Source organism: Dipodomys merriami, unplaced genomic scaffold (genome assembly GCF_024711535.1).
Source record: "Dipodomys merriami isolate MVZ:Mamm:240054 unplaced genomic scaffold, mDipMer1.0.p SCAF_45, whole genome shotgun sequence".
Classification (NCBI taxonomy): Eukaryota; Metazoa; Chordata; class Mammalia; order Rodentia; family Heteromyidae; genus Dipodomys; species Dipodomys merriami.
In genome coordinates this window covers 9388163-9408660 of record NW_027206013.1, presented here as the reverse complement: position 1 = coordinate 9408660, position 20498 = coordinate 9388163, and the positions used below count along the sequence as shown (strand labels likewise).

At 57.0% G+C, this 20498-nt stretch overlaps 1 protein-coding gene across 4 annotated transcripts in view; it reads left to right on the top strand.

Moving 5' to 3' along the window:
* The window catches only part of Sez6l (seizure related 6 homolog like), a 105623-nt gene that overhangs the window by 73713 nt on the left and 11412 nt on the right, over nt 1-20498 (top strand). For all 4 annotated transcript variants that reach the window (XM_069994628.1, XM_069994626.1, XM_069994627.1 and 1 more), the window contains exons 4-12: nt 474-666; nt 2007-2192; nt 6523-6685; nt 7726-7892; nt 8698-8892; nt 9955-10093; nt 13282-13478; nt 14512-14706; nt 15796-15987. In XM_069994628.1, coding sequence (XP_069850729.1) covers nt 474-666; nt 2007-2192; nt 6523-6685; nt 7726-7892; nt 8698-8892; nt 9955-10093; nt 13282-13478; nt 14512-14706; nt 15796-15987 — 1627 coding nt within the window. The remainder of the gene's footprint in view (nt 1-473; nt 667-2006; nt 2193-6522; nt 6686-7725; nt 7893-8697; nt 8893-9954; nt 10094-13281; nt 13479-14511; nt 14707-15795; nt 15988-20498) is intronic.

Sequence of the window (20498 nt, the reverse complement as noted above, 5' to 3'; positions counted from 1 at the left end):
AGCACAAATCTGGGGTGGAGGTGTGGTTTCAACAGCAGAGTACCCGCTGAGCTGGTACAAGGCTCTGAGTTTAAAAACCAGGTAGCAGCAACACAGTTACTTTTTTTTAAAGGTGAGCCCTAGAAGCAAGCAGACCTGGGCAGCCTTTCTTTAAGGATGTATTGAGCCCTGGCTACACTCCCAGCTGTGGTTTGGGGGGACCCCCTACCTCCCCATAGATCCCGCCTCTGCCCCCACCAGCTCCATAGCTGTCAGACTCTGGCCTGAGACAGCTTGGGGGATGGAAGAGTACCCCCCACCCCAGACACCTGCAGCCCCTCTGCCCTACATCAGGGCCTCTAGGCCTGAGGGTCTTACTGGCCTGGGGCTAGTGCAGGGACCAAGGAGGGGGCTGTTTAGGGGTGCATACTGGTGTCCCCACAGCCTCAAACACAACCCTGCACCCTCTGTCCTTCCTGCCCTGCCCATCCTAGGTGAAGAGCGTGAACCTGTCTGAGGGGGAGCTGTTGTCCATCCGCGGGGTGGACGGCCCCGCCCTCACCGTCCTGGCTAACCAGACGCTCCTGGTGGAGGGCCAGGTGGTCCGCAGCCCCACCAACACCATCTCCGTGTACTTCCGCACCTTCCAGGACGACGGCCTGGGCACCTTCCAGCTGCACTACCAGGGTAGGGCCGGGCCGGGTGGCCAGGTGGGCCCGTCCACCTCGGTTTCCCCTTCTGGCTTAACTGTTCTTGTGCTGACAGGAACCCCACTATGATTTTGGTCAAAATCAACAGCCCCTCCCCCTCCCCTGGCCCTCTTCTCAGAGGCATCCCACCCCCACAGCCACACAGGGCCAGACCCACGGAATGGCCATGGCCAGAACACGGCTGCAAGCTAGGGCATTACAGTCTAGAAGCTCCCTTCTCTGCGCATGAAAGCACGGTGCTGTGAACTTCCAGTAATGACTGGTGTTTACCGATAATTACTGAATAGCCCAAGACACACATTCTGGTGAGCAGTCGCCTCTGCTCTCAGTGGCAAAGCCCGGGGTTCTGTGGCCATGCTGATTGGTTGCCAGCAGTCGCAATGGAAGGAGATGTCTGGGGCCCGGGGGGGTGGGGGGAGGTTAGTGGGACTAGGGAAGCTCCTATGTCCGTTCAAGGTCTCAGCCCCTGAGCCACATCCTGGCTCCCCGGGGATCCGCAGACCCTTCCTCTGCAGTTTTTCTGACTCTTCTTCCTCAGTCTCCTCTCTTTTGCTTTCTTTTCCCTTCCTCCTTCCCCACTCCCCCCTTTTTATAGTAGTACTGAGGTTCCAACTCAGAACTTCCTGCTTGCTAGGCAGAGCTCGGTTGATGAGCCCCATCTCCAGCTCCTTGTGCTTTAGTTATTTTTCAGACGGGGTCTCCTGTAACTTCGTGCCCAAACTAGCCTTTTGAACTACGACTCTCCTACCTTTACCTCCTGACCGGCTGGGATCACAGAAATGTACCACCATGCCTGGTTTCCTCCGTTGAGATGAGGTCTCTCCCACTAGCTTTTTGCTCCATCTGGCTTTGGATCATGATCCTTCTGCTCTATCTGTTGAATAGCTAGAATTATAGGCATGAGTCTCTGCCTGGCCCAAACAGGTTTCTTTTTTAATGTTTCCCTACCTTTTAAGTATCTTCCAAAGAGCTGACCCAAGGCCCTGTGTATGTACTATTTAAACAAACTCACTGACGGTGCAGCTGGCACATCTCCAGGATGATCTTGCCCCCAGAGAGAAAGAGAATGCTGCTCTGTGTCTATGTGGAGTGAGGCTCTGAGGTGGTCTGGAAACTCTTTTCACACAGTACCTCTGTCTCCTGGCTTAGGGAGGGCGCCCTGAGAGAAGGCCAATCTGGCAGCACCAGCACCAACAGTCACAAAAAATACTGTCCTCACCTGTTCTCCTCAGCACAAAGTGGCTGCCAAGGTGCGTGTTGCACACCTGCCCTCCCTCCCACATGCAGGGTGACTGTCTGCCTTTGTGTTTGCCGCAGCCTTCATGCTGAGCTGCAGTTTTCCCCGCCGGCCCGACGCGGGGGATGTGACGGTGATGGACCTGCACGCGGGTGGGCTAGCCCACTTCCACTGCCACCTGGGCTATGAGCTGCAGGGCGCCAAGACACTGACCTGCATGAACGCCTCTAAACCCCACTGGAGCAGCCCCGAGCCTGTCTGCTCAGGTACGCGCCCACCTCTGCTGGCCCGCACACAGCCTGGCTCTTGGTCCTGATGAGGGCCGCTGTGTCCTCGCCGGCACACGTTACTTACCTAGCATTCCAGTGTCAACTTGGATGTCGCTGGGAGCCCCACCACGTCTGGCATCCTGTTTTTTGTGGTTGGCTCTTAAGAGCGCTTTATATATGCTAGATACTAGGCCTTCATCATGTGCAAGATGTGCAAATAGTTCCTCCTCCTCCCCAGCATTGTTTTCACTTCTGGTGGTGAGCTGTGATGGGAGGGAGCCCGCTTAACCTCTTGCTGCTCTGGTGGCTGGGGCTTCGGCTGTACAGTCGCCATGGCTGGCAGTGCGGCGGGTGTGCGCTGAGCACCCTGCGGGAGGGTGGGAACCCATGGCCCCACTCCACACGTGAGGTGCTCACGGAGGTGATGTCGCTCACCCACAGCCGGCAGAGAGGAGCTGGCATCACGTGCCCTCTGGGGGACAGAAATGACCTGGGAGCTGCAGGTGGCCTGGGCGACACTGTCAGACCCCGAGAGCGTGTGGCTCAGGGTCACGCAGGGGCTTCTGGGATTCCAACCTGGGGAGGGGAAGGAAGAAGCGGGGAGAGGACCCAAGAAGGTGAGGCTAGGGCAGGGGAGGGGCAGAAGCTGCCTGCGCACAGGTCCAGGGGTGGAGAGAGGCTGGGGAGCTTGAGGGAGCCACAGAGAACCAGTCTGGGGCTAGGGAGGAGGGCTCAAGTTGGCAGAGCACCTGAGGTCAGTGCAGCGCCTCGAGTTCAAATCCCAGTGCCACCACATAGAATTCCATCTGGCTGACGCACAGCAAGGTGGCAGCACAGGAGGCCGCCCCGATCCTCCAGACGGGCTGCGCTGAGCAGGCGGCCGTGTCTGCAAAGAGCAGGGTGTAGAGCAGCCCCCCAGCCTCCCGGGCCAGCAGCTCATCGGAGGGGGACAGAGCCGAGCCGTGGAATCAGGATGACAGCTGCCATGTCGAGTGAGCAGGAGAGGAGGGATTGGCATGCTACAGGTGAAGCCAGGTGCTCCGAGAGGAGACAGGAAGTAGCATTGGGAGGCTCCTGAGCTGCATCGCCCCCCTTCACTCTCAACGTGCCCCCCACAACGCAAGGTAACTAGAAATGTACATGCCAAGCCAGGTGTTGTGGCCCACACCTGTAATCCCAGCTACTCGGGAGGCTGAGATCTGGGGATCACGGTTCAAGGTCAACTGGAACCCAAAAGTCCGTGTGCCTCTATCGCCAAAAGAACCAGCAAAAAGCCAGGTTAGAGGTGTGACTCAGATGGTAGAGCACCAACTGAGTGACGCTGAAGGTCCTGAGTTCCAATCCAGGAAGGAAGGAAAGAAGGAAAAGGGGAAGAACAAATGTGTACCGCAGGGCCCTAGGCAAAATGTGCTGGGTCTGCGTATGTGTCTGAACACAGCCGTGGGCAGCGCACACTCCACACGGGACATGGCCTCCAGCTCCCCACGCCACACCCACTGCTGGGCAGCAAAGTCCTGTGTGGAATCACAGCGTCCTGTCAGGGTCTGCAGGGAGCTCCACGGTGAAGCACTCGCCTAGCACAGCCCAGTCCACTACCAGAACATCCCGCGCTGGCCAGGCGAGTACAGATGGCCCGTGTTAACTGAGGACCTGCTGTGTGCCCTGCTGTAAGCTGCGTGTAGAGACGACGTGGGAGTGCCATGCCTTCCTGCCTGCCACCCCAGCGTGGAGTCCACAGGATTCCAGAAAACAAATGAGAGCCGATGGCAGCGAACAAGGTTTGATTGCTCCAGGACGAGCCCCGGGGCCCTTCAGAATTTGTCTTTCTGTCTCTTTTAAACAAAGGGAAGAAATCCAATCCACGGGGCAGTGGGTCCCTGCTCCTCCCCAGTTTATTTTTTTCTCTACGTGTGAATTAGAAAGGGATTAAGCCTCCGTCACGCTAAGAGAGATGGATGGGGTCTGGACTGGCAAATTGGAGGCAAGCACAGCCATCAGCTGGCTTAACGAAGCCACGAAGGAAACCGATGAGCAGAGCCCAGAGAGGACAGACGGCCGCTGCACCCACGCAGGGCAGAGTCCTCCAGCCCCACTCCTCAGCCAGAGGGCGAAAGGCACTGGCTGCACCCTGAGCACCAGCCTTGCAGGTCAGGGCACCACACCCTTCTACCCCCTCCTTGCCCCATGATGCACCAGTTGCCAAGGAGGGAGGAGCCGTTCACCACTCTCCAGGGGTAAACGCAAGACAGCGTCCGTGGCCGGCCCTAGATTCATAGCATGAAGGGGACAATGAGGCTGGCTGACCAGAGAGGACAGTCTCCCCAGAAGGGGTGACCAGTGGTCTGGGGGTCCCCAGCATCCCTGTCATGGTCCAGGAGGACCTGCAGCACTTCCTGGCTCAGGCAGAGCACACAGCAGAGCCTCTGTGGATGGCTCTTTCCTGGACAAGCACACTCCATCATTAAGTCACTCGATGAGCTCCAGACGTGGTGTGGGACCAGAGGGACAAAAAGGGGGAACATTTTCTCATTCGATGAACATTTATGAAGGGTCCAGGCACTGCACGCATCTTCGGAGGCAATGGAATATGATGTGGCAATGATGATGATGATGGTAGTGATGATGGTGATGTTGATGGTGGGGATGATGAGGGATGATGATGGTGGGGATGATAATGGTGATAACGTGATGATGGTGGTGGTGGCGACGATGATAATCCCAGCTCTCAGGAAGTTCATATTGCATGGAGGGAGAGACTCAGAATGGAGCAATACATAAATGCATTCTCTTTGTAATTTTTTTTTGGGTCCGGTCATGGGGCCTGAACTCTGGGCCTGGGCGCTGCCCCTCAGCTCTTCAGCTCAAGGCTAGCGCTCTACCACTTGAGCCACAGCACTACTTCCGGCTTTTCTCTTTTTGCTTATGTGGTGCTGAGGAATCGAACTCAGGGCCTCAGGCATGCAAGGCAAGCGCTCTACCACTGAGCCACCTTCCCAGCCCCTCTCCTTGTAATTTTTGACAAGAGCCACAAAGAAAGGTTGAGGCAGGAGGGTCTTGGTTCACATGGGCCCAGCCAAAAGCAGGCTGGAGTCATGGCTCAGCAGCAGAGCACTTTTGCTTCAGTGTAGACTTTTCCCTGCTCATGACTTTCATCTGTCCTTCACCTCTTTCCTCCCCAACTCTCCCTGAGAGATGCCTGCTGCCCACCACCTCTGCTCAGGCTGGGAAAATCCGCCCCAGCTTTGCCTAGCCACACCTTTGCAACAGACCAGACTCCGGAGACGAAGCAGCAACACGGGAATAGAAGGAGACTCTGGACAAGGCACAAATCACTTTTTAATGTTCTTTATTAGATTTTCTTCTGTGATCCAAGCCATACAAGGTTGTAGCAAAATAAAGAAGAAGAAAGTTCCAGAGCTATGATGTGTCGACAATGAGCACAAATCACTTTTACAGCCCCCATCTCGGCCGGTCTTTTTAAATGGCGGCGTGAATGAGTATGTGGGCCGTTTTGCCCTCTGCTGCTCTGGCTTTGGCGATGGGGAGCTGTCCCGCGAACCCCGGGTGTGACTTGCTGGGCCCGGTGGCCCCTTGTCTCAGCAGACTCTGATGCCTGGATGAGAAGCAAGGAGGCCGCGACGCCCTCCTCCACAGAGCTGTGTGTGCAGCTCCAGAGCTTTCTGTGGGCGTTTCGCCAGCTTACCTCTGCAGAAGGCCATCAGCATCACATTCTGGCCGCAGCCTGGCGGGAGCGAGGCCATGGCTGCGCTTTGTGGCTGTGGCCGTGATTTCATGGCCACCGAGTCCCCGTGTAAAAGCACGAACCCACTTGCTTTTCTTTTATCTTCTTTGATGAACTTCATTTGGGTACTCCCTGATAGCCATTTTATTTTTTTCCCCTTCTCATGATTGTTTGTTTTTGTCCACTCAACCCATTCCCTGCCCCTTTTTTGCTTTCACTGTTTTCTTGTAGGATAGGGGCTTGGGCATTTCCCTGCCTAGACTCTGGACCCTGCTCCTCTTACCTCCTGAGTAGCTGGGATTACAGGCATGAACAACCACACCGGCCCTTGGTGGTCATTTGATGATCAAAAGCCAAGGCAAGCAAGGCCAGGGTCATGGAACCCCCTCAACCGCAGTCAGGCCGACCACCATGCACAGAGCAGCGGGGTGTCCTGTGACCCCCCAACTCTTCCCTCCCTCTCATCCCAGGTGCTGGGGTTCCCCTGGCTGAGGGGCCGGGGTGGGGTCCACGGAAAAGCTGTCCCTCTGCTCTCCTCCCTCTCCCTCCCTCTCCTCACTGCCCTCCGCTCTCTTTTGCACGCAGCCCCCTGTGGAGGAGCCGTGCGCAATGCCACCATCGGCCGCGTCCTCTCGCCCAGTGCCCAGGGGCACAATGGGACCCAGCTGTGCGTGTGGACCGTGGAGGCGCCCGAGGGCCAGAAGCTGCACCTGCACTTGGAGAAGCTAGCGCTGCACGGGAGGGACAGGTGACGCCCTTCTGGCGGTGAGAAGGTGGCTGGGGATGGTGGCGTCTGGATGTAGCTGCCACTCGGGCTCCTGGAACCCCAAAAAGAGAGGTGGGGGTGGAGATGAAGCAGACAGAGGGGCCACGCTGGCCACACGGGAGGCCACGGGACCCAGCCTCCCCCCCCAGCCCCACTGCACATTCATCCAGCACTGACCGAGCCCAAGAACTGGACTCCAAGAAGAAGGCACAGACAGCAGGGAGCCTCAGGACCCCATCCCACTGCTGCTGACGCCTCACAGCGGGGCGCAGGGCTGGGCCGCCTCGCCTCATGGAAAGGCTGGGCTGTGTCTGCATCTCCAGAGAACCACTTCTTCCACTCAAGAAGTGGGTCATTCCACAGAGGCCAGCCCCCATTTAGAGGCCCAGGCCTGCGCGGGAGGCTCCCAGCACCACTCCTCAGCAGCCTCAGAGTGACCCAGGGCAGGGGCTCAGGCCAGACAGCTCACGCCTGTAGTCCCAGCTACTCTGGAGTCTGAGATCTGAGGATCACAGTTTGAAACCAGGCTGGACAGAAAAGTCCAAGTGAGGGACTAGGAAGGTGGCTCAGTGGTAGAGCGCTTGCCTTGCATGCATGAGGCCCTGGGTTTTATTCCTCAGCACCACATAAGCAAAAAGAAAAAAGCCGGAAGTGGCACTGTGGCTCAAGTGGTAGAGTGCTAGCCTTGAGCTGAAGAGCTGAGGGACAGTGCCCAGGCCCAGAGTTCAGGCCCCACGACCGGAACCAAAAAAAAAAAAAAGGAAGAAAAGTCCAAGTGACTCTTATCTCTAGTGAACCACCAAAAAGCTGGAAGTGGAACTGTGGCTCAAGTGGTAGAGCACCAGCCTTGAATGAAAGAGCTCAGGGACAGCACCCAGGCCTTGGGATTAAATCCTCGGTGTACACACACGCACACAAGCGCGCGCACACACACACACACACACACACACACACACACACCCCATAACACAGTATTGAGTTGGGCAGGGCGGGGACTGAGACCTCCACCCTGTCCCCTCCAGGATGGCTGTGTACAGCGGGCTGAGCAACGCGTCTGCGCTCCTGTATGACTCCCTGCGTGCTCAGAGCGTGCCCTTCGAGGGCCTGCTGAGTGAGCAGAATGCCGTCCGCATCGAGTTCTCCTCCCCCCAGGGCCCGGGTGCCTCTACCTTCAACATCCGCTTCGAGGGTGAGTGGCCCAGGGGGAACCCAGCCCCTGGGGGAGCTGGGGGGGCGCTGGGGCTGTGTCCAGGTTTGCAGAGCCTGCTTTGGGGGAAGCAGGGAGCGGGGTTGACCGTCACGGGCAGGGATGAACCGGTTACACTCAGTGCTGTGCGCATGCGCCACCCTGAAACACCAGAGCTGCCCCACCCTCTGGGTTTAAGATGAGAAAACTGAGGCCTGGGGAACTTGAGGGGCTGGCCCACGGCCACCAATGTGAGCCCTCGACTGCTAGGATCCACCAAATGTCTCCAGTTCCTCAGCCGCCTCCCCTCCAACACCCTGGCTCCTTTAATAAGCCTTGTCTGGGTGTTTGGAGGCCCGGGGGCTTTCTGGGCTGGTGTCCCCCTGAGCAGGAGGCCCTGGCCACAGACTCACTCTCATGGTCCACGGCTGAAGCCTGGAGGGCTGGCTACACGTGGGATGTAGGAAGGAATGGAACACAACAGCTTTTCAGTTGGGCAGGGTAGTGCACGCCTATAATCCCAGCACCCCGGAAGCCAAGGCGGGAGGATCACAAATCTGAAGCCAGCCCGGGCTACCTAGGGAGACCCTATCTCAAAAATAACTAGAAGTAAAAACCAACTGAACATGCGGGCTTTTCAGGACCATAGGCCGACTTTACCAATGAAAACCCCCGAGCGGCCGCACTCCCAGGGCCGCGGAGGCGTGTCCGCAGGGACGTGGGGGGGTGGAGGAGGAGCCAGGCTCCTGTAGGGCCTGCTTTTCCTTGGGATTGAGCAGCGTCTGTCCCCCTCTGTGTCCATGCCCAGCCTTTGAGAAGGGCCACTGCTACGAGCCGTACATCCAGAACGGAAACTTCTCCACCTCCGACCCCACCTACAACGTGGGCGCCGTGGTGGAGTTCACCTGCGACCCCGGCCACTCGCTGGAGCAGGGCCCTGCCGTCATCGAGTGCGTGAACGTGCGGGACCCGTACTGGAACGACACGGAGCCCCTGTGCAGAGGTGAGCGCCCTGCCGGGGCGTGGGGAAATGACAGCGGGGAGCCTCCAAAAGCTGTCCCTGCAGCACGGGGTCCACAGTGCTCACAGCAGCCCCACGCACCATCTTCATGGGACAAGGCCCGGCCCACGGACACCATCTGATCTCACGCTGGTGCCCTCCCGGGAGTTCGCATAGCTTGCCCACGCAGCCCCCTGCGAGCAGGGCTTCCGTTCTCTCTGCTCTGCAGACCTGCGCCCGCCCCGCAGTCCCCGCTGGGCCCAGCTGGGGCCCCCTCGCTCCCACAGGCTCGCTTTTCCACCCAGTCCCCGGGTTCAAGGCTCCGAGCCCTGCTTCCTCACCCGCAGCTGCCACAGGACGGTGGGTGGTAGGCGTGAAACAGTGATGGATTGATCCCGGAATTAAAGGCGCTGCTTTAGCAGAGTGGAATTTATTGGTGCGTTGGCCTGGGCCACGTTGAGAATTTTCCAAAGCAGTGAATGCTGAGTGGATGGGAAAAGCACCATTGGCCTCAGCCTGGCTCTGCTCCCCTCACCTGAGTTCTGGGCATGGCATACAATGGCGGGAATTGGGGGGAGACCCACCAAGGCCTTGGAGAAACCAGGGCTCGGCCAAGCCCATCAAACCCCAGCCACTGTCCCACCAAGACAAAGCTGGGCCCCGAGAAACCTCTACTTGTCCACCCCACCCAAGTGTGGGTCCATGGGATTCCCAGGGCTCCCCAAGGTCCACCCTTGGGGCCCTTGGAACTCAACTTCCACCAGTCCTTAGCCAAAGAGGGAAGTCAGGCTGAGAATGGTGCCTCACTCCTACACCTCAGCCAGAGACAAGATCATGGGGTGAGCCAGGAAAAACTACTGGTGAGACCTCAACTCAACTAGTAAGCTAGGTACAGCAATGTGTACCTGTAATCTTAGCTACTTGGGAGGCAGAGATTGTGAGGCTTGAAGTGTGGAGACAGCTCAGGCCAATGGTAAGACTCCATTTCTACCAATAGCTGGGATGCGGTGGCACCCCTGCCTTCCTCCCAAGCCCTGTCTGTCTGTCTGTCTGTCTGTCTCACAGCCATGTGTGGTGGGGAGCTCACAGCAGTGGCTGGAGTCGTGCTGTCCCCAAACTGGCCAGAGCCCTACGCGGAGGGCGAGGACTGCGTGTGGAGGATCCACGTGGGGGAGGAGAAGCGCATCTTCCTCGACGTGCAGTTGTGAGTGTGCAGTCCCGCTCCCGCCGGGCACACCCAGCTTGCTTCCTCGGCCCCTGTTAACCAAGCACCTACTAGGGGCCAAACCCCTAGTAAGTAAGCACCTACTATGTGCCAGGGACTACGTGCCCTCTAAAGAAGCAGAATTTGCAAAGGCCCCATGGCAGGGCAGGGAGGAGACGGCCCTGGAGCACACTCTCCCTGTCCCTCTCCCCTGGCTCTTGCTCCCAGCAGTCTGCCCGGAGTTCTTTTCATTTTCACTTGTATTGTTATTACAAAGGCACAGAGGGGTTAGGATGACATAAGCTAGGTAGAGTGCGTGTTTTTGGACAGTGTCACCCGTTCCCTTGTTCTCGCCCGGATTTTCCCTCCCGTCCCCGTCACAAGTTGTATAGTTCATTTCCACATCGTGTCAAACAGGTGTGGCCCAAGTTCTTTTTTTTGGGGGGGGGCAGTCATGGGGTCTGAACTCTGGGCCTGGGTGCTGTCCCTCAGCTCTTCAGCTCAAGGCTGGCGCTCTACCACTTGAGCCACAGCACCACTTCTAGCTTTTTTCTTTTTGCTTATGTGGTGCTGAGGAATCGAACCCAGGGCCTCATGCATGCAAGGCAAGCGCTCTACCACTGAGCCACCTTCCCAGCCCCCCCAAGTTCTTTTCTTTTTCAGAGACCAGCATAGCACCTGCCATATAGGTAGTAGGTGCTCCGGAAACGATTCTTGAACGAGCAGACATCATCATGCCAGGTCCATTTCCTGCTCTCTCTGGAGGTGACCATTATATGTTTCACACACACACACACACACACACACACACACACACAAAACACACAACTGACCCAAACGTGAATAGTGCCTCAGGGAAGAAAGCAGGATGCATGCTGGGACTTCCCTGATGGAGATGAACCAGGCAAAGGTGGAGGGAAGTGTGTTTCCACCACAGGAGCAGCATGCGCTAAGGCCCAGAGGCAGGAAGGATGACCTTTCTTCTCTGTGATACTGAAAATTCATTGAGCATGTTCTAGCCTGGGGGAAAAAGTTAGCAAGACCCCCATCTCAACCAATAACCTGAGTGTGTTGGCGTATACCTGTAATCCCAGCTACACAGGAGGCCATGCATAGAATTACAGTCTGAGCCCAGCCCTGAGCACAAATGAGAGGCCCTGTCTGAAGGCTGGAAGATGGTGGCTCACGCCTGTAATCTAGCCACTCCGGGAGACTGAGATCTAGCAGGCCAAAGTTCAGAAGTCAGCCCAAGCAGAAAAGCCTGTGAGACTTCATCTCCAAGTGATCACGAAACAGCTGAAGGTGGAGGCGTGGTTCAAGTGGTAAAGCGCCAGCTAAGCAAGCCCAAGGCCAGCACCACTGGTCCAGGCACCTCAGATAGATATAAGGCAGAGCTGACGTCACACTTTCTGAGCTGGGAAAAGGCGGCACAGAAGGTTGGGTGACCTCCTCGGGGGTCCAGAGCCCTGTGCCTTGGCTGCCTGCACCGGGCCCCACCTTGCTGCAGGAAAGAAAAGCAATGCAGCAGCTTCCTCGCCGTTTCTTGTCCCGTGCTGGGATGGTACCTCCTCCAGCTCCCAAGTGGCAGACCTGGCCTGCCTTCCCCCTCACCCGGGCTGTGTGCCTGGGGCCGCCCTGCCCTCTGCTGGCGGCATGGAAAAATGCTCCGTGAAGGTGGGGAGACCTGTACCTATAAATCTGTGTCGCCGATGGCAGACCCAGGGAGAGCCATAAGGATGGCTGCTCTCATCCCCTCGGGAGAGGTAAACAGGTCCACTGACCGGAAACCCAAAGCCACACAGCTCTCCTATAAACCCAAGCCGTCTGGCTAGCAGGGCCCTCTGCGCCCCTCCGGCAGCCCTCCTCTGTCTCTCCCCCGCTCAGCACCTTCCCAGCCTCGTGAGACTCCCTCACCAGAGCGAAGCCGGCCAGACGATCACACCTGTCAGGAAGCCGCCCAGACATCACACCTGTCAAGCCGATGCTACAGCACATTCTGTTGCATGCAATTGATGGCTGCAACAAACCAAGAATTCTGGCCAAGCTAGGGGAAACGTGAAGAGGCGTGGGGAGACACATATCAAGGGGAAAGCAACGGGGCTGGAAACTGCAGGCTTTACCTGCAGTCCACCATGAGCCCCGGGTCCTTGGAACACTTGGGGGTGGCAGGCCTGCGGGGACTGTGGTCTCCCCACAGGTGCCACAGGATTGTGTAGAATGGCAGCTCAAAGCTCAGGCTGTGGGAGGGAGCAGGGGGTTGTACTCCCACCTGGTTCCCGTGTGGCTTTGGACCTCCCCTGTGAAATGGAGATGACTGAAGGGTCTTTAAATGCTGTCAGTGCTGTCAACCTGGGTCTGCTGTGCTAAGATCCTGGGGCAGGGAGGGGTAGAACAAGGAGGCAGGAAGTAACCATGGCGGGAGGGGGGGTGGGGGGGGCCATGGGGCCTCCCTGGACAAGGCCAAGGTGGGGAAGGGAGAATGCTGGGGAACTTGTCAGCTGACGTGACTCGTCGGGTATACAGGAATGACAGAAGTTCCCAGACTCAGATCCAAGAGTCTGAACCGGCATTATTCAGTGCCAGTGGGCAGCGACAGCAAGTCAAGCAAGTTCCTCGAACACATTCTCCCAGCCCATCCCTGATGGAGAAGTCTTGATTCTGAGAGTTTGGACGAATGCTAGGCAGGTGAGGGAGAGATACATATACATACATTGATCGCATGGTAGGTAGGCAGACAGGTCGATGATAACTGATAGCTAGGTAGATAGATTCATCTTGTCTAAACATCCAAGTAATAATTCGTGGTGAGATGAGAACGTATCAACATGGCACTCAAATACGTGAACAGATTCACTCAGCATCAACAAGAACTCAAGGCCCACGTGACACGCCAGCCTGCAGCGTGGTCCACGTCCTCATCACAGAGCACCGGACGTCAAAGGCTGTGTCTCCACCTGTGCCTCGCAGCGGGGGCGGGGCCAGAGGACGCGGGCACACAGCATTCTTGAGTGTGTGTGCCAAAGCTAACCCTTCCACAAATCTGTGTGCCCAGTCTATGGGAAGGAGCTACATAGCCCAGTCACAGTTGCGATCTGGGCTACACACACACACACAGGAAAGCACCCACTGAGCATGCATGGCTCGTTTGAGGCCCTGTGGTGACTTACCCCCCCCTCCCCCCTCCCCAGCCTGAACCTGAGCCACAGCGACGTCCTCACGGTGTACGACGGCGACGAGGTCACCCCACACATCCTGGGGCAGAACCTGGGCAGCAGCGGCCCGCAAAGGCTCTACTCCTCCACGCCTGACCTCACCATCCACTTCCACTCCGACCCCGCCGGCCTCATCTTTGGGAAGGGCCAGGGCTTCATCATAAACTATGTGGGTAGGTGTCGGCTGGAGATCGGAAACCCTAGTTCTCTCCAGAAGCCACTGGAAGGTTCAGGAGGGCCCGTGGAGGCCTCCAGTGCATGGGTCTAGTTCATGCCTGCAGGAGCTGGGCGCTTGGGTTTGGGTTTGATTCTAGGCTGTGACTCATGGCTGTGGGGTTGAGAGCGAGTCACTGAACCGCCCTGGGCCCCCGTTCAGTTATAAAGTGGGAATACTGGGGCTGGGAAGGTGGCTCGGTGGTAGAGTGCTTGCCTCGCATGCATGAAGCACCACATACACACAAAAAGCCAGAAGTGGCGCTGTGGCCCAAGTGGTAGAGTGCTAGCCTCGAGCACAGAGAGGCTCAGGGACAGAGCCCAAGCCCTGAGTTCAAGCCCCAGGACTGGCTCCACAAGGTGGGTGCCAGGATTGAGTACATTGTGTGTGTGTGTGTGTGTGTGTGTGTGTGTGTGTGTGTGTGTGTGTGTGTGCGCGCGCGCGCGCGCGCGCGCACGCAAGCATGCGCATGCGCTAGTGCAGGGGTCCTGGGTTTGAACTCACGGCCTGGGTGCTGTCCCTGAGTTCTTTTGCTCAAGGCCAGCTCTCTACCCCTTGATCCACACGCCACTTTCAGCTTTTGGGGGTTCATTGTGGTCAGCCTCACCGACCTCAGCCCCCCTACCCCCCCCACGGGAAGTGCATTGATGTCCCGTGTGCTGTGTGCACGGTCCATGGGGCCGAGCGGCCCTCCCGTCCCCAGCCCCTGCCCCTCCGCCGCTGCGGCCTCTACCCGGAGCCTGGCTGATGGGTTTTTGTTTTGTTTTTTTCTCAAAGCTCTAAAATTAGACATCCCAGCCCTGCACAGGCCCCGCAGCTGCGGGGAAGCCCGGCCCGGCTCGCTGCCAGGGCAGTGGCTCCAGGAGCCCAGCGTGGCCCGCACACGGTCTGCATTGTGCAGAACCTTCCAGATCAGCTTTGAGGCAGCCCCACCGCCCGCGGGGGTGGAGGGGGCCAGGCCGCGGTCTCAGGCGCTGTCCCCCTCTCCACAGAGGTGTCCCGGAACGACTCGTGCCCCGACCTGCCTGAGATCCAGAACGGCTGGAAGACCACGTCCCACGCCGAGCTGGTGCGCGGCGCGCGCGTCACCTACCAGTGCGACCCGGGCTACGACATCGTGGGCGGCGACACCCTGGCCTGCCAGTGGGACCTCAGCTGGAGCGGCGACCCCCCGTTCTGCGAGAAGAGTGAGCGCAGGCCGTGGGGGGGGGGCCGTCCTGGGTGGGACCCCTCCTCCCTCCTCCCCCGCCCTCCCATGATGGAGCCCGCAAACCTCATTCACAAGCTTTCAGGGCACCTCAGGCTCTCAGGCCTTCAGGACCCTGGAAGATCATGGGACGTGAGGGGAAGGGCAGCAGCCGCCTGGACACTGTCTCAGCTACGGGCACTTGAAAGCCCGCCTTTGAGTGCCAGGGGGAGCCCAGAAGGCCCTGGGTTCGAGCCCCAGGACCAGCACAGACAGTATTTTCTGTGAAGCTATCCATTGACACAAATTATTCACACCTGCTTTTTTTTTTTTTTTTTCTTTTTGCAAATCAGGCTTTGTCTGGTTGTTTTCTTTGGTTTTTGTTTTTTGGTGCTGAGGATTGACCCCACGGCGGCCTTGCAGTGGCTGGGCAAGGCCTTGGCCGCTGAAGCTACCTCCCAGCCCAAATGCCAGGTTTTAGCGCAGGGGCCCACACTCAACTCGGCTGACTTGGCTGGCACACTACTGCTTGAGCCACACGTTCAGTTCCAGCATGTGGCTGGTTAATGGGAGAGAAGCGTCTTACAGACTTTGCGACCTCGGCTATCTTCAAACATTGATCCTCAGATCTCAGCCTCCGGAGTAGCTAGGGCTACAGGCATAAGCCACACACGCGGACCTGATGTGTCTGTTTTTAATGTAGAGAGAGAGATGAATATCTTTGGGAATCACAAATGCTTTTTGATTGGCTTGTTTCTCTTTTCTCCGTGTGGCTGTTTTCACGTGAGCAGTCATGGGTGCTGTGCATGCTCAGCCTGCACAGGAGATGACTGTGGCCGCCCCTCGTGGGCGGCAGCTGGGGGGAGGCTCTTCCCCAGCCGAGCCTTCCACACTGTTTCCTTCTCGCTGTTACAAACACTGGGGTGACTCACCCCCTAACACAGGCCTTTGGGAAAATCCCCCCCAAAAAAAGACTAAACTAAATGGAGGTCTCTTTCCTCCTGCTCTCTTCCAAATGGGTAAGTTAGGAAGCTTTCCAGATCATTCCGTGCTGATCTGACACCCTTGCGGTCTGGTTCTGTCTCCCCAGTCATGTACTGCACAGACCCCGGAGAGGTGGAGCACTCCACCCGCCTGATCTCCGACCCTGTGCTGTTGGTGGGCGCCACCATCCAGTACGCCTGCAATCCCGGCTTCGTGCTAGAGGGGAGCTCCCTGCTCACCTGCTACAGCCGCGAAACGGGGACCCCCATCTGGACGTCTCGGCTGCCCCGCTGTGTCTGTGAGTCCCTCATTCACTTGGGTTGAGCAGGGGTGTTCAGATCTGGCTTTGAGGGGGATCTTACCATCACCCCTTCTCCCCCCTGGCTGACTCAGGCTGATCCTCTTATACTACAGTATTGAAGGTAAATGCCTTCAGCATCATACTAAGTCCTCTACTTAATTTCTCTCTCCTCATCCCTAAGGAGCCCTGGGAGCTTGGAGTTATTGGTGGGGGTGGGGGAGAAAGAGAGAAAACCTGAGCATGGTGGTACACATCTGTAATCCCAGCTCTCAGGACCACTGGGGCAGCAGCTAGAGAATTCTAAGTCAGCCTGCATGACACAAGGAAACTCTCAAAAGAACAGAAAAAAAAAAAAGCAAAGAAAAAGAAAACCTCCCCAAGAGAGACAGCATGTGATCACCACCACTCCTTGCACAAGCTGCTGAGGTTGGATCTGAACCCAGAGCTTTTGTTATGTCTGAGGGGTGTTGATGGGCAGCCAGCACTCACACCCGCAGCCTAAAGCAAGCGTGGAGCTTTTGAAAAGGAAGGCAGGCACCGTGACACACACCTGAGGCGCCGGCTAGTGAAGACATTGAGGCCGGAGGAGCCCTCGATTCCAGGAGTTCAAAGCCAGCTCAGGCAACATAGCGAGACCCCACCTCAAAAGAGAGGGGAGCGAGAGGAATCCGGACACAGAGGCCCAGGTCCTGAGTCAAACCGCACTCTCACCGCCCTGACAGGAGGACGCAGGCACCGCACATGGAGGCCGGCGGGGGCCAGGCCTGACCAGCCTCTGCCAGAAGCCAGGTGAAGCCAAAGCTCCCCAAGAGGGAGACACCCTCAAGACTTAGGGTGAACCCTAAGTTGGGGAACCCCCCGGGCACAGTGGGCCTTGTGTCTCACGCCTGTTAGCCTGGGGCTGGCCTCCAGGCTTGAGATTCCATAGAGATCAAACCCTGCTTCATCTACTCCACCGCAGAGACCTGCAGATGAGAAGCCGAGGAGAACGCTGTTTCCAAGCCCCAATCGTGGAGATTGCATTTTTTAAAGAGAAAAGAAACGCTTTTTGCTCACAAGGGACCATCTTGAAAGACCTGTCCAGGCTGCACCAACTCCAAGAATTTCTGAGGTTTCTGAGCCACCTTTCCACAGGGCACTGTGCCCAGCATCTCAGCGACTGGCGTCTGAATGCCAGTGGAGCCGTGGGCAAGCGGGAGACGTGGGGCTCCAGGAAGCCGGAGCACAGTGGGGGGCAGCGAGGCCACAGGCCGGGGAGGCTGGCAGAGCCTGGCGCTCGGCTCCCACCCAGCAGCTACAGCCCACCCAGCCAGCACTTGTTCCCGTTCTGACGGTGTATAAAAATGTGGGTTTCCTAGCGATTATTTGCTGAACAGGAATGGCAGACGCTTGCCCAGCCCCCTCCAGGATGCCAAGCCCTTCCCCGGCATCAGCACCCTTCACCCACACAGCTCTGCATGCGTGGTACCTGTGTCCAGTGGTAAAGAAAGCCCAGAGAGGATGAGTGGCTTTCCTGAGGCCACACAGCAGTAAAAGGGAGAACTCAGGTTCTCACAGAAGCCTGATGAAACCCCAAAGCATCTTTCTACTCATCCCCTCACAGCCCCGCCTGTGGGTAGAGCTTCTGCTTCACAGCGACCAGAACCTTCCACCCACCAGCCAGCGAGGCAGACAGGAAATCACATGGCTCCAGGCAGCTGCCAAAAACCACACTTTGGCCCCCCAGTCCATCCACCCCAGGCCATCTCAGGACAGACACGTCCTGTGCACAGACAGGAAGTCTGGGCCCTGCCTGTCGCCACCCCTCGCTGTGCTGGGCAGTCTTGAGCAAGCAGCTTGCTCACTCTGGGCCTCGGAGACGCCCCCAGTGCAAAGGAATAATCCCCTCTGACAAGTAGGGTGTGCCAGTCAGCCTTCTGCTACTGCGTCGCCCTAACCTGTGACTAGACGCTCAGGGCCTTCTCTGGGGCTCCAGCCCACGCATGGTTGTCCATGGCTTTGGGCCAGTGCATCATGGCAGTGGAGGTGCTGCAGAAAAGCCACTGGCCTGGTCACAAGCAGCAAAGGGGAGGAAAGAAAGGACGGCTGCCCCCCTCCCCCCAGGTCCTTCTGAGGCCACACCCCCACTGTCAGGCTGCGCCCCGCCCCTCTGATGGACCTCCTGAGGCCCCGCCCCTTAAAGGCTCCACAGCCTACTGGCCCCTCAACACTTGGACACTTGAGAGAACATTCCAGATCCACACTCTAGCCCAGGGGGTTGGGAGCAACTCACTCATTGAATAAGTGCTCCCCCATGTTGGCCATTGAACCAGAAACATACCCGTTTGCTGGCTGCGTGTGGGAAAGTACGTGGCAGCACTTCTCTGTAACTGTCCTGGGATTGGACTCGGAGCCTTCCACTCGGGCAGGCATCCCACCCGAACCACACCCCAGAGCTGTTAGCTTTAGTGATTTTTCAGATAGGGTCTTTTTTTTTTTTTTTTTTTTTTTGTCCAGGGCTCTCACATAACTGGGACTATAGGCACGCACCACTGTGCTCAGCCCCCTTTTTTAACTCTTATTCTCCATTTCTGTATACTGCAACACTGATTGCACAGACCAGGGTCTCTATGCAGAGGGACTTACCTCACCTTTAAATGAAATGAAGCTTACAGCAGTGAAGATGGCCAGCTCCAGTGGATCACAACTATAATCATAGCTACTCAAGAGGCTGAGATCCAGAGGGTCAGGATTCAAAACCAGACACCAAGAGACTTTATCTCTAAACGAAGCAGCGTGGTCCTTTCCATCCAGGTCGGAGCACTGTTGCTCACTTTCTATCACCAGGGCTGTGCTAGCACCCGCAGAGATGTACAGTCTGCCCAGGAGTGAGCTGTGGTCAGTTACATGGAGGCAGGGACCAAGCACCGTGCCTGCACACGGAAGGGCCTGGGAAATGCCGTCCTATTGCTCCATCTCCTTAATTGATAGAACACAATCCCAGGAACGGTTACCACTGCCCCCTGCTGGTTATTTCCCTATACTGCAGGTGCCACTGTGGATTTTGCCTCCCAGCAGGCACCATCGGGACCAAGAGCCTCCTCAGGCCCAGGGAGGAGGAGGGGAAGAGAGAGGGAGGGCTTCTCCTCTGTGACTCCCCCTCCCCCCAGCTGTCTGCAGGGTGGCTGCAATCACCTGATGACTGTTATGTCCCCACTACACTGAGTTCTGGGGGAATCGAAAACATGTTTTACCAGGCACTGGTAGCTCATGTCTGGAATCCTAGCTACTCAGGAGGCTGAGATCTGAGGATCGTAGTTCAAAACCAGGGAAGTTGGTGAGACTCTAATCTCCAATGAACCAACAGAAAACCGGAAGTGGCACTGTGGCTCAAGTGATAGAGCGCTTGCCTTGAGTTGAAGAGCTGAGAGACAGCGCCCTGGCCCAGAATTGACCAAGGGCGGAAAAAAAAGGCTGAGATCTGGAGGGTTGAAGTTCAAGGCCAGCCCAGGCAGAAAAGTTCACTGGGCTGTCTTGAGGCATGGTTCAAGTGGTATAGAGTGCCAGCCATGAGCAAGCGAACTAAGCAAGTGTAAAGCCCTGAGAGAGTGGGGGGAGAAGGAAAGAAGAAAGAAGGGACAAGTCAAAAGATTTATTAAAATAATGAACAGCAGGATAGTTGTCCTAGGAATATAGCAGCATTGACAGCAGTCATAAAAACAGCATTTATTGCTGGGCACTGGTGGCTCACGCCTGTAACTATTCAGGAGGCTGAGATCTGAGGATCACAGTTCAAAGCCAGCCCAGGGAAGGAAAGCCTGTGAAACTCTTATCTCCAGTAAATCACCAGAAAACCGAAGTGACACTGTGGCTCAAGTGGTAGAGTGCTCATCTTGAGCTGAAGAGCTGAGGGACAGCGCCCAAGCCCAGAGTTAAAGCCCCACAACTGACAAAAAAACAAAAAACAAAAACAAAAAAACAAAAACCAGCATTTATTGAGTGTTCACTGTATGCTGCTTTCCTTCGGTGCATGAACCACTTGATCTTCACAGTGGCTCAGAAAATGCCCATTTTACAGATGGGAAAACTGAGACTTGGGGAGGCTACCTGGGGCTCACAGATGCAACCTGGGTCCCTGGGCCCTTGCCCCCTGTTACCCTCTTTTGATTGAATTAACCCCGTGTTGTTCCAGAAGTATTTATGGAATGCCTGCTGTGCATCTGGGAGTTCGGGGCACAGCGATGCACTCACCTGGGCGGAGGGTCAGCAGTTTCTACTGGAATCGTTCAGAAGAATCATTAGAACATGACCAAGTGCTGAGCCTGTGATTGACACCCGCTTACAAAACACCTTGGGAGCAGGGCTTTAGGATGCATGCCTGTAATCCCAGGAGTAGGCAAGGAGGGTCACGAGTTCAAGGCCTGCCTGGACCACATACTCCTAGAGAAAGAGCCCCCGGTTAGGTGTGGGCCTCCCGCATCCTGCCTCATGGGCAGGAGTTACATCTGTTTAGACACCACTGTGACACA